The 13,967-nt window shown below is 38.3% G+C and overlaps 1 protein-coding gene across 2 annotated transcripts in view; it reads right to left on the bottom strand.

Annotated features, from left to right (window-relative positions):
* Positions 1-10,799: 10,799 nt before the first annotated feature.
* Positions 10,800-13,967, bottom strand: part of NBAS (NBAS subunit of NRZ tethering complex) — a 158,736-nt gene continuing 155,568 nt past the window's right edge. For both annotated transcript variants that reach the window (XM_031610992.2, XM_090136391.1), the window contains exon 52: positions 10,800-12,428. In XM_031610992.2, coding sequence (XP_031466852.2) covers positions 12,153-12,428 — 276 coding nt within the window. In that variant the 3' untranslated portion in view covers positions 10,800-12,152. The remainder of the gene's footprint in view (positions 12,429-13,967) is intronic.

A 13,967-nucleotide genomic window follows, 5' to 3' on the forward strand; every position in this document is an offset into this window, starting at 1 on the left:
AGTACAGGACTGGTACAAGAGGAGAGGCCTTGAAAAGCCTTTGAAAGCTCCCTGGAGCCCTGCTATAAACAACTCCCAGGGTTTGCTTCTCTCCTAACTGCACTCTTTACTACCGGCATACCCAAGGGCTGGCCTGAGCCTCAGCCATGGATCCTGAAGTGATCCAAATGGAGAAGTTGTCTGTGCGTAGCTGTTTGTTGACCAGCATTCTCTGAAGCAGTCCCTCCTTTCTTCCTCTCCAACTCCAGCTCTGTACCAGAGGTGAGTGAAATGGAAATGGGACATTTAAGAGCTGCACTGCTGTGCTACACAAACTTGGGGAGCAGAACCCCACTCTTGCACAGGCTCCGCTTGGTGCATAGGACTGTTCAGACTTTTGAAAGAGAAACTTGCAGAAATCACCAGGTCTAAATGGGAAAGAGCAAGACAGGACTGTGTTCTGTCAACCTCTTCCCACCTTTTTGAGAGAATGAGCTTTACTTCATCTGTCAGCCTACATACACAAGGTTGGCGAGTCCTGCCACTTCAAACAGGTTAAGGAAAAGCACCATATGGAGTTAGTTCCAGGCCAGAAAGAAATCATTACCAAATCAAAACACAGACCTAATGCATCTGTGTAACATCATCTAATTATTGGCAGATAGATTATTTTACAGCATTCTCCCAGGCTGAGACATAAAGGAATCACAAACACCCATTAGGATAAAAGCCATGAATTCATGGCAGTGGGGTTTGAAGCTCTTTTCAGTCATTTTATTCTGAACATCTGTACAAGGCTTTTCTGCTGCTATTCACAGGGATGTCTATGGAATTTACATATCCCAGATTCTGATTCACTTCTATTGCAGTCTCATCTTCCTCTTACAAAAAAAAAAAAAAAAAAAACCCTGAAACATCTCTAGTTAGGGAATCCAGGAGCAAAATAATAGTATGTATTTGGCTTTAAAATACTGTTAATCAAATGAATAGATTAAAAATTTTAAAAAGCCTAAAAATGCACTTCTATCACTGTCTTGTCCATTTAAAAGCACTTAATTTAGATAAACCATGAGCAAAATAAAAGCATGTAGTTGGCCTTAAAATTCTGTTAGCCACAGATTGATTAAAAATATAATACACCTAAAAATGTAATGGCTTTTGGTAAGCAATCTGAAATAAAGAGAACAAAGATCATGTTTAAAAATAATCTCTGAAATATTCAAAATAAGAAAAATGAGTAAAAGTCCCAGCATGTCTGGAAGTAACTGAAATAGAGACAACATTCATCCATTTAATTTCATCTTTAGAAATGTCTGGAATAGTCCTAGAAAAAACAATTTCTTTAATTTTTTTCAGTCCTACAATATATGAAGCCCTCAGACATTTTACATGGATGTTGTGGCTAACAGACAAAGCAGAACAAATGGAGTAGGCAGGCAAAAAACAAAGTGACCATGCAACTACTCAGAAATTAAAGAAATAACTTACCATTCATCTTCTTTCCACCTTATGTGCAATTTTCTTTAAAAGAGCTAGGAAGACCAGCCAAAGGGGCTGTTCTTTCTTCTGGCACATCTCTGAGAAGAACAGACACAACCTGACTGAGCTCTCTGGACAGCCACCTTTGTGTTACTCATAAACTTTACAAACAGCAAGCTGCATGCATGAATATAGTATTAGCAAAAACAGGACTGATACTGCATCTTATGGAGTCATTGGAGAAAGAGAAACCAGGTTGGTTCAGCTAAATATGCTAAAAATACACACCCCCTTTACAAGATTGTGGGAATGTTTTTACTCAGAGCACGTTTCAAAAAATGACAACCAAAAATATATCAATAATCTTACAGTTACCATTTTGAGACAAAAGTAAGCTTCTACCAAAACTTAAGCAATCTGAAATATTAGAAGCTGTAACTGTACATCACTGGGGCTAGAGGAGTGCTAATGAGTGTTATTCTCTAACCCAGAAAGGAGAAATCTGGGCAGACTGCAAGAGAATGAGCAACCACAAAGTCCTTCTTTATTTGCCCCATAGTTTGCTTCTTACAGTTCACCGCACAATCCACTAACTGCTAAGAGCAGGCAAGTGAAATTTCATCCCCTAAGGTCAACATCTCAAAGTTACAAATGCATTAAGCAATGCAAACTGATCTGCAGCTTTTAAGAGCCAGACAAGCTGCCAGCTCCAAGTACGCTTGACATCAAACAGCCCCAAAAAGCTGTTTTCCACACCACCACTAAATGCTAGCTTCTGATAGAGAGAAGGGATCTCGGGTCTAGGGTTAAGCCAATCTCATCAGTAAAACAGGAGTTTGAGATGTTGGCTGTCCACTACCATCTCCCATGCATGGATGCGCAGCTCTTCTCAGTAATCTCCAGTGGCAGCTCTGTAAACACTGGAGGATGTGTTTTTCAAACTTACTCTAAGGATATCAGGAGTTACAGTACTCTTTTCCCCAAAGTTATGTTGTTGCTTTATGATGCCTTTGTAGATTTGAAATTGCATGCAGCTAGAGCAATCACACAGAGGTATTTCAAGATAACAAAACCCAGCTTGCTGATTTTTATTCTCCTGCAGATTTAATCCTCAATTATTGAATTGTGATTAAAACCAGAAGCTGAAACTAATCACTGCAAAAACTATCGTGGAAGTCTTCCCAAATAAATTAGATGTTGATTTACTCTATCATCCTTAGGACAATAGATAAACTGGTATGGCAAGCCAGGAAGAATATTTTGTCCATGCTGTCAAAGGCCTTTCCCCCAACTGTCAAGAACAGTCTTTAAACCTATGTTAAAAATCTCATAAGCCAAAAACTGCCAGCAAAAAAGAAAAAAACACACAAAAAAACAACAAGAAAGACGCTGAACATTGCATCAAGGAAACACTTTAGAACATGATCTCTGCATTTCAGGTATGAAACTTAACAGATTGAGCTACAGTTACTTTTTCTTTTCTGGATACGTAAGAGCCCTTCAGCCTTCAGGAGCATTACTCTATAACAAAGCCAAAACCAAGACAAGCAAAACATCCACAAGCAAGGTCTGATTGTCTTTCCTTACATATCTGGCATTTTCTCTTAAAGGTGGAGAAAAAAACAACTTTCTAAGTAAATATAATTTGCCACATTTAAAGCAGGGTCTTGCAATACAGAGAAATTATCAAAAAGACCAACTATTTTTAGAGACCTCATGTGGGCAACTGTAAAGTACATTATTGGCCTTTCATGGAATTAGATGTAAATATGTTGTATTAAAATCTCTGCAGTTTGATAAGTGCCAAGTGAAAAATAAAAGGAAAATAAAAATTTTCCTTTACCCTTATTTTTACTCAGTACTGCTGGTTTTATACAGAAATATGATTATACAATTGTAAGAAAAAAAAAAAAAGGAGCTACTCTTTCTGGCTTCAGACAGGATGGATGACTCTGATAGTACTTCTGCAAACTACTCTCATGACTCAGAAATAAGTCCTTCCCTTTTTTTTTTGCCAGTTCTTTCAGCCAGGAGAAATACAGAGCACAATGAAATACCAAAGGTAAAATCCAGTGTCAGATGAAACACTGACTGACATTTACCAAAGTCTCAAGGAACATCCTATTTTCCACATCTCCTCCAGAAAGCCACTGAGAAAATAACTTCTTTCAGAAGTTCATTTCCAAACATCTATTATAAATAGATATATGCTTAAAACTAGCACTGGGAAGACTTCATTTTCTTTGAATGAAAGAATCAGATTGCCCAGATCCAGGCATAAGCAGAGCACTGACATTTAATCAGATGTGGTCTCTCTTCCCTGTAGTAATTTTCCCTGCCAACTGAAACAAAAGAGCAAACTTTTGTTTGAGATTTGAATCATTAGATGAAGGTGGGGAAAGAAAGAAACCCAAACTGACAAAGTGGCCAGGCAGATTTGAGCAGAATCTGTGCATTTTTTACTGTGACCATAGAATCATAGAATTGCTTAGGTTGGAAAGGACCTTAAAGATCATCGAGTCCAACCACAAACTAACCATACTACCCTAACTCTAACAACCCTCTGCTAAATCACGTCCCTGAGCACCACATCCAAACAGTTCTTAAACACATCAACACCACCTTAAACACTCAACCACCTCCCTAGGAAGCCTATTCCAGTGCTTGACAGCCCTTTTTGTAAAGAAGTGTTTCCTGATAACCAACCAAAACTCACCCTGGTGCAACTTGAGGCCATTTCCCCTCATCCTGTCACCTGTCACCAGTGAGAAGAGGCCAACCCTGCTCTTGCTGTAAGCACCAGATAGTGGAAGAGAGCAATAAAGTCTCCCCTCAGCCTCCTTTTCCCCAGACTGAACTCAGCTCCAGTTCCTTCAGTTGCTCCTTGTAGGGCATATTTTCCAAGCCCTTCACAAGCCTTGAATGTTCTCTCTTAGATGCTCTCTCTTAGAGAGTTCATTGCTAACTCTGAAGAATATTGTTTTTAATACGTAGTGTAAAACTTCTGTTGCACGGTCAGACAGGAATGGTGCTTTCTCAGTATGAGTCTTTACTGGGGCCTCTGAGGACTACCACCATAATAAATATTGCCCTCTAAATGCCAAACAATCTGAGGGAACCAACAGCTGATCGATAAACGTACAGTTCTAATTACAAACAGTTGGCAACTTACAGACCCTTCCATTCACGTACCTGAATTGTTCATATCTGTAAGCAGGACACTACTCTTTCCAGACCAAACTCTTCAAAGCTCCAGTACCGTGTGTGATAAATGAACTATGTTAGAAAATACCACAGTTAGAGTCTGATCTGTTTGGTGCGGTCATACCATTTATTCTTCCATTATGAAAAAGAAAGAACAAACTCTACCATTTAAATGCTTTCCTAAGAGTTTCATTCCTCAAAAGATCTACCAAGTCACTGAAGAGATATAGATCACACCTGGATATGAAGCTAACAACAACCCAACACTTAAATTTTGAAAAATTTCAAATCTTGAACTGCTTCAAACTGGATCATCCTTCATATAGGAAGTAACTTCATACATCTAATCTCTCACAATCATCTTGCATCTATACTTACGTCCAGAAGCTTAAGAAACTGCCCAAGACTGACAAAATGCATCCTAAATAGGAATGCTTTGTTTTAAGGAGCAGCTGCAGCAATTATAGCACAAAAGGATGCCCCATCCCTGGAGACTTTCAAGGCCAGACTGGACCAGGCTCTGGACAACCTGACCTAGCTGTGCATGTCCCTGTTCATTGCAATGGAGTTGGACTAGGTTACATTTAAAGGTTCCTTCGACCTTAAAGGATTCTATGATTCAATGAAAGTCCGAATTAGCCAAAGTTAGTTTCTCTCTATGATGTCTTTACTGGAAATAAGATTTAAAGCACTGTTATGACAAACGGTCATTAAGCACTTAAATGGATGGAACTCTTCAGAAAATCAAGGGACTTAAATTGCACCTGAAGTCCCTTTTGAAGATTATACAAGATAGTGCCTATGTGTCACATAAATACTGCTGAAAGCTGCATTCAGACACTGTTATGCCTTTTTTCCTCTTCTGCCAGAACCAGCGCAGATGGTACTACCAGATTAATCAAAATCACCCCCCGGATTCATGTGCTGTTTCTGTTCTGCATTGTTCTACCATTTAGACTAAACTCCCTCTGCTTATTTGTTTTCAAGCATTACTTTATATTTTTTAAGCAGCATACATCTGCTTTGCTCATTAGAATAAATATTTTACATGCACATTACACAGATAAAGACTCTTGCAAAAAGAGATTGCCATGCAGTTTTCTGTATCTGGGTTGCAAAGGACATTGGGCTGTAAATCAGAGCTCAGGCAAAGCTGGTTTTGCTGTTCCTGTGCCTTGTAAGCAAGACGAACCTAGAAATGTTGTGCTAAGACATTCAGTGTCATAGTGTCAGCATAGATTGCTTGAGGACATTGATTTCAGAGGGAAAGGAGTACAAGTTAAGTGGACAATGCATGTTTAACTCTGATTACAAGGTTTATACATGCCAACTTTCGCCAGAGATTGACACTAACTAATCTTTTCCTCCATTTTCCTTATAAATTGTGCCCTGAGAAAAAAGGCTGGCTTGCCCCACCTGCTACCAGAGAATAGTATTTCAGAAGAATGAATCCCTTCAGAAAAATGAATCTGTTCTCAATTTTTACAGAATTTGTACTCGGCTTTGCTGGAGCTACGCATGCTGATCAATGACAGAATTAGATATTTCCATTTCTAAGGCTATTTCAATAACAACCACATATAAATAGATTGAACATAGATTAAAAAAATCACTGTCATGTATCTGGTATTGATAGGTGACACAAGAAGGGGGTGATGAAGTGCAACAGGGAAGCTGTTAATAGTCTCTACCATTCACTCCCAGGCAGCTTCAGAAAGTACAGTCTCTGTTCAGGTAGAAATGCTGAATAGTTTGTCTAGCTGTGACTGAGTTAGACATAACCTCAGAGTTTATCTTCTGTTTGCACAGCTTAGTGTATCCTATAATGGTTCAATCAATAACGAAAAATAGCACAGCCATTAGCATGAGGACCAAGCCATGCTCTTTGTTAGCCAAGCCCAAAGCAAGTCCAGAAAAAAGACAGATCAAATTTATCACTATATGAAGAAATCAAAGTAAACAAGATTTTCACATTTCTGAAGGTCACAGTAGTCAGACAGACTTAGAAAGAATATATATGTTTCTCTTTCCTTCTTTCTACGAGTTCTTTGCTGTTATAATTACCTGTTGAAGATACGAGACCTAGTTAAAAAATAGTAGGTTCTAAAGAAAAATGAAGCTCATTGCTACAAGCTTCCTGTTCTGCTGTGGGAAGCTCAGTCACTGGAAACGCAGCGCTGCATCTCTACCTCACGTAACAAAGCATCGCTGAGGAAATATACATGAAAGCTGAGGGCAGTGAGCTCTCATGGAGAATTGAGCCATTTAACCAACCTAAAAAAGCCTGTTTCTGGCCATCTGTGGGACCCTAATATACACTTCTGCTTCTATACTCCTAATCTTCAGCAAAATGAGCTAGATGCTTTCAAGTGCAGGCAGTTGCACTTGAATCGGGCTTACCATTTTGTGTCTACAAAAAGAGACTAATAGTAAAGGTGTCAAGGCACGCTGATAAAGACATTTTTTTGTACTAAAAATGACAGCTGCATGAAAACCTCTTGGAAGTCTTAATGAAACTTTCTGGTTGGGTGATAAACTGGTAAATAGAATCCAATTTGTAAGTGCGGGATGATGTAACAAAAGGAAAAAAATCTGAAAATTTTAAGCTGCACAAGCGTAGAAAGGAATGTAACTCCAGATGACTCCTAACAATGTAGAATGAGAGCTCAGGGTCATAATGAATAACGCTACACAAAAACTGCTTTTAGATGCTCAGTAACAGTCAAATAATCAACTCAACAAACATTTTTATGGCACCCTATGAACATTTCATGTGTCTGCAACATTCAGCACAAAAATAAACTGAATGTAAAAATTATACAGAGAAAAAAGGAAGAGGACCAAATAGCATGTAGAAATGAAGAAGTACAGGGGGACTCAGTAGGCTGGAAAAGACATGGCTGAGTATGTTACTGGTGTATAAAAACAGAGAGGGTGAACAACCTTTTTTTTATTATTGTTATTGCTTATTTTTCCTTTTTTTTCTGAAAGAAAAACTAGGGGCATAACTTGAAACAAATGGAATATGAAAGCATATCACAGCAGGGTGGATCTTCAACTGCATAAATGTGGGAACCTGCAAACTTTTAAGCAGCAACACATATGGCTACGTATGCTACAATAATTCTTTTCTGAAATACAAAGCAGTGGTAGTTTTGCGTTCATTCCCTTCCTCCTGTCTATCACCATCAGTCAGTACAATAAACCAGCAAGGTGGTAGGCACTTTGTGTTTTGCAGTGAAGTACAACCTTAGCAAAATCTTTGCCTTGGCCCCTTTCCCATATACTTCACTTGTGGTTGTTTGATATTGCCCTGACCTCAGTGTGCTTTCCAACTGGAGCTTCCTGGTTCAGTACTCACCTGCTGACAGATGAAAGCGGGTAGTATATTCAGTTCCTGCATGTTTTACTGTCATGCTATCTTTTTACATAAGCACATCCTTTGGTACAAGAGCTGGCTAGGCATCTTCATTCCCATAAGCAAATGGTCCAAGGTGTCACCTCACACCCTGTTTTCTGCTAAGGAAAGCACAGTTAATGTCTGTGGGCCACTGTGAAATTTGACCTTGTAGAGAATACTCAACAAGATTGCTGTTTTGAAGGGAAAATAGAGGTAGCTAAAACAAGCTTGAAAAATGAGTGTTTCTCAAGTGTAGAAGTTTTTACCTTTATGATAAAGGTATCCATATTTAGGAATTGTTGCACAAGGAAACTAACTGAACCAAACACAGCTACTCCAAGCACTGAATTGCACTGTTTATAGATACAAAAGTGAGCATTCTGCATTGAGTTGCTGTGACATGTTGTCTTCACTTATGACATCTAGCAGAGAAAGACATTGTGAGTTATGATCTTTGTTCCCAAATCTCCGGTTCTACTCATCCACAAGGAATGTGACATATTTTGCTACTTTGATGCACTTACCTTGGTCCTTGAAGATGCAAGCCTTAACCAGTGTTTTTCTAGCAAAATAGGATTAAAAACAAAAAAAAACAACCTCACCACCACAAACAAACAAATCAAATGAACTGACAAAATTGAGCAGTCTCACGTGCCAGTTCAGCTCTTTTGTACTGTGTTGAATACTATTAATATTATCAAGGTGATTGCCTAAACCTTTAAAAAATATATCCAAGAAACAAGACAATATTATTTGTTAGCATATCTTAGTCACTCATGGCCTCAAATATAAAACATTCTATTAAAAAGCTAGCACTGGAATACACATATCCTTTTTATGAGCTTTCTTTCTTTCTTTTTTTTTTTTTTTCCTCTATTTCATTTTGGAAGATATACTAACATAGGGTAATTATTTTTGGATGTATATACTAAACTGTTAATTATTGGTGCAAGTTTTGTATACAGGATAAATCAAGAGCAGTGGTGGCTGGAGGGAAAGCATTTCTCATGGATTTGTAACCGCAGCAAAACAGAACACAGAAAATCAATACAGCTCATTAGAACTTTAACTACAGCTCAGCTCTATAGTGACACTAAACACTAACTTTTCATGATCCTTAAAGAGCATAGTCGAAAACTCAGCTGTGAGCTTACCTAAGAACCTGAGAACAACATAAACAGACCAAAAAAGAAAATATCATTAAGTACGGAAATATCTTCTATAGAATAATCCAAAGTTTTCTTGCCAGAGACACGTCATCCAGTTTGTCTGCATCTACTGATTTTCAATTACATTTCATTTTTGAAACTCTTTGAGAGGGCAGACAGTATCAGGACAAGAGGAAATGGTTTTAAGTTGAAGAAGATTTATGTTGGATGTCAGGGGGAAGTTCTTTATAGAGAGAGTAGGTGCAGTACGGAGGTGCTGGAACAGGCTGCCCAGAGAGGCTGTGGATGCCCCATCCCTGGAGGTGTTCAAGGCCAGATTGGATGGGGCCCTGGGCAGCCTGGACTAGTATGAAATGTGGAGGTTGGTGGCCCTGCCTGTGGTGGGGGTTTTGGAACCTGATGATCCTTGGGGTCCCAAGCCTTTCTATGATTCTGTGTTTTTCTAAGCTTTTCTCTTCTTTTCTCTGCAGTTTGAGTATACTTTGCTGCACCAGACTCAGGTCTCTTGAGACTGTGTAAGAAAGCAAAATTAAGGCAACATAACTGAATAATATACATTTGAATTTGGTATGTAGTACATCAGATACATGAATGAGATCATCTTCCTTAAAACACGGAAGGACAGCTGCGACCAGCTAGTACAAAAGAAGCTAATACTCTTAAAAATTAACGTACTCCTAAAAATCTCGTTATGAATGCTAAAGAAAGGTGGGGAAGCAAACACCCAAACACTTTTCACAAAGTATATGAGTGGAGACAACAAAGCAGATCCCAAATCAAAGACAGTGCTAACAAGAATGAGTTGTAGTTCCACAAATATAACACCCAGTGCTAAACCGTGAAACCTAGGAAGGAACTCAGTAATACAAATGTGTTATGAAACAGCTCTTCAAGCTCTTAATCCACTCCTCTCACTTTATGATTCAAGCTGGCACTAGGAAAAAGGGAGATTTAGAAACTGTCTCAATAGTCAGCTTATTAATACGCCGCATAATGAAGGGCCTGCCTATCCCAAAAAACAGAAAGTTCAGAAACAAATGTTTTTGCTGAAGCACAGAGGAAACACAGCAAACTAGCCCCTTCTATCGCTGCTAGGATTTGCTTAAACTTTTATATCATATTCTGAGGTTGCAGAGAGCTTATTTATTAGCAGAGTGACAGCCTGACCCTGAGCTCCCACTGCAGGTTCCTACAGCATTATTTGCCAGGATTTCAATCTTTCCACAGTGCTCAGTATGAAGACACCCAACCCAGGTCACCAGCTCGAGCTCAGCCTTAGTCAGCACTGAAGGTGATTAACTCAGACCTGCCCAAGACCCACAGATGTGCTTGGCTGCTTGGGTAGTGACTATGATGATTGAAGTTTATTTCTGAAATCCCTCTGGCTTGAACTCACATATCACTTATCTCCATGTCATATGAAAGCTTGGAAAAAGTAAAATATACTGGCAGTGCTGCATCCACACTGATTTCTGACTGTTACCAGTATTAACTGAATCTATCGCCATTGTCTGTACTGTAGGCACAATACATCCATCATTCAACTGTGAACTGCAATCACTGAGCGAGAATGTGTTTGTTGTTGCTGGGTTATTTTTCTTCATTTTTATTTGAAGAAAGCAGAGCAGTCAATGAAGGACTCCATATGGCATTCCAGTACATATCAGAAGGTTATCTACATAGTGGAGCCAAGTTCTTCACAGCATGCATGGTGAGAAAATAAGAGAAATGGCAGAAGCTTCAACAAAATGGCTTTGAAACTCTTTATATATGTATCTCCTCTTGTTTAGCATGGGGACATCCTGCCTGGCAGAGCTGCACAGACCCCATCCTTGGCAGGTTTCAAGACTTGATTGAATAAAGCCCTGAACAACCCATTCCGACAAAGGAACCCTGTTTGAGGAAGAGGATGGACATCTCCTCCTGGAGCATGGATACTTCCAACCTGTGTGATCCTACGGTGTCCAAGGTTTCTGTGCATTATAACATAAAAACTATATCTGAACACAAAATTAGGCCAAAGATTTACAGATCCATTTTAACAACAAATTTATATTAACATATGGAACATCAAAACCTTACAGTAGTGCATGTCGTAGATGAACATCTCTATTGTTAAAAAAATTAGAAAATAAATCAGCAATCCTTTGACTTATTAAAACAAAAAGGCATTTGGAAACCAACACATCTTTGCAATTTTTCAGAAATCAAGTAAAATACTTTGAAAAGTGCTTTCACACAAAAAGTACGAATAAACGTCATGGATTTGAGATGGGGCTTCCCAAACTGCAGAGAAAAATGCTTCTAAGATTAAAGCAGTATGCAATCATAGGAAAGTCCAGCTTGTCCTTACAAATAAGCATCACTAAGGAGAAATGGGAATTCCAGAAAAAGAGGCAAAAGAGAGAAAAGAAGAAAAAAAGAGATACTACAATAAATGTAAAACATTTTACTTACTGCAAACAACACTGCACAATACCAAACTTTAAGGTTTTGAAATTCTCAGGAATTACTTTTCATTGTGATATTTTGCTCCATATATCTTTATATTTTTACATTAGTTTTACATTATGACAAGAGTAAATTACATACAGAGATTAAGACAAATTGTATATAACCCATCAGATTACTAACTTTCATTTATACATCAGAGTGTAATCATTTAACATTCTTCTCTGGTAAGAAAACTTTATCAAGTTCATTGTTGTGCTAGTCGTATTACACAATTATACTGTCTACACCAATAATTTTTTTAAACCATTAGAGGTATATGGAACTGCACTGTAAGTGTGCTATTTGCATTTTCTTCAAAACATAGGTAATGATAGCTAACTTTGTTATTTTGTTACTAGAACAACAATTTCTCCCTTTTGTAGAAGGCCTCCAGAGTAAAGCCAGACAAATCAATAAAACCAACATTATTAAATCCAATGCTGAATAGTCTGGAGGGCAGAAGTAAAAGTCCTGAGTGCAGGATGAGTTCCTCGATAAGACAGCAAGAGAGATCCTGCCTCTGCGTTGAACCCTGCTTCTTTAAGTTGTTTTGCTATTTCTTCTACATCCCAACTTCCTTCTGCCTGGTTAGCCAGCAAGTGGTCAATAAGGCGAGGATAGAAGGCAGTTGATATGCACTTTACCACTAATTTGGCATTGAGGAGCAAGGAAAGTATTTCAGCATCACAATTGGAATCATCCACCTACAAAGAATGAAAAATCCATAGTAATTAAAAATGAATTACCAGATACATCTATCAACCAGACATGCCATGATGGTTCTAACTGCACAGTGTGACCTTGACAGCAAGATGATATAGTACTCTGAATGGATTAATAACAACAATACATACTTTGCATACTTCTGAACACATAAAGATCTATTTTTATGTAGGCTGAGAGCAGGGCCTGTTTAGCTGGGAGAAGAGAAGACTGATGGGATCTTATTAGTGTGTACAAATATCTTAAGGGAGATCGGGATAGGGCCACGCTGTTTCTGTGGTGGACAGGACAACAGGCTCAAATTGAAACACAGGAAGTTCCATGTACATATGAGAAAAAACTTCACTGTGAGGGTGACTGAGCACTGAAACACATTTATAACCTCTTCATTTCGAAGAGGTTGTAAAGTCTCCTTCTTTGGAGATATTCAAAACCTGCCTGGATGTAATCATGGCCAATGTGCCGTAGGTGATTCCACTTGAAGCACAGGAGGGTTGGGCTAGATGATCCCAAGTGGTCCCTTCCAACCTCAACCATTCTGTGATTCCGTGATCTTTTAACAATTTAATTACATTAGGATAAATATTTGTCCTGTATGAAGTTAATGAATAAGAATGCTTAATAACCAGGGTAGGATTACATGACAAGGTTTACATCAAGTTCTTGGTGCCCAAAGTGCAGAATGGACCACATCACTTACCCCCTTATTAATAAGGACACACTGGGAAGGTCAGAGCAGAACACATTATATTTTAGTTACTTTTATTAATATGACACATTGCATTTTATACTGACAGCACTCTCAAAATCCAGCACATTTTCCAGAAGAATATTTCCAAAAAACATTTGGAGCACACTTCTCTGTGAGACACTGCAGAAAAAGCTGGCTATTTGATACATTAGAGTACATACTCACTCGAAAAATCTAGTCTGTCACTTTACAAATAACAGAGTACATTAAACTCTGTTTCAGCTAATTTTGACCAAAGCATTTTCTAGGTTCTATGAAATGCATTGTTATTTTAATCAGTTTGGGTGTCATGACACTCAAAGAAATGCAATAAAACAATGCAAGTAATGCAAAAAGGACCAAAACAGTGGTAGGCTTTCTGAATTTAATGACTGCATCCTTCAACTTAAAAATATAGTAGATAAATGCTTGCATTTACAAAAAAACAAACAAACCAAACCAAAACTGAATTAAAACTGTCTTTTTTTTTTTTTTCCCCCTATAATAATGATGCCTTATATGCTTCATACCCACATACCAGCAAATAATAAAAATCCAATAATCCAGTGATTTGGCACCACTTGAAGACCCATTCAGCTACAACAACTGTATACTGAGAGACTTGCCAATGACACTTGAGAATTTATCATGAAAAAACATTTAACCCTGAATCTTTTCAGACATTTAACATTTCTCTGTCTCTGTCCAAACTAAAACAGTACAAAGCTTTGCTTCCTTTGTTCATATGTAATGGGCAGCACTGATTCCCTGCCCCTAGCTTTACCAAGAG

Source organism: Phasianus colchicus, chromosome 2, assembly GCF_987193195.1.
Source record: "Phasianus colchicus chromosome 2, bPhaCol1.hap1.1, whole genome shotgun sequence".
Taxonomy (NCBI): Eukaryota; Metazoa; Chordata; class Aves; order Galliformes; family Phasianidae; genus Phasianus; species Phasianus colchicus.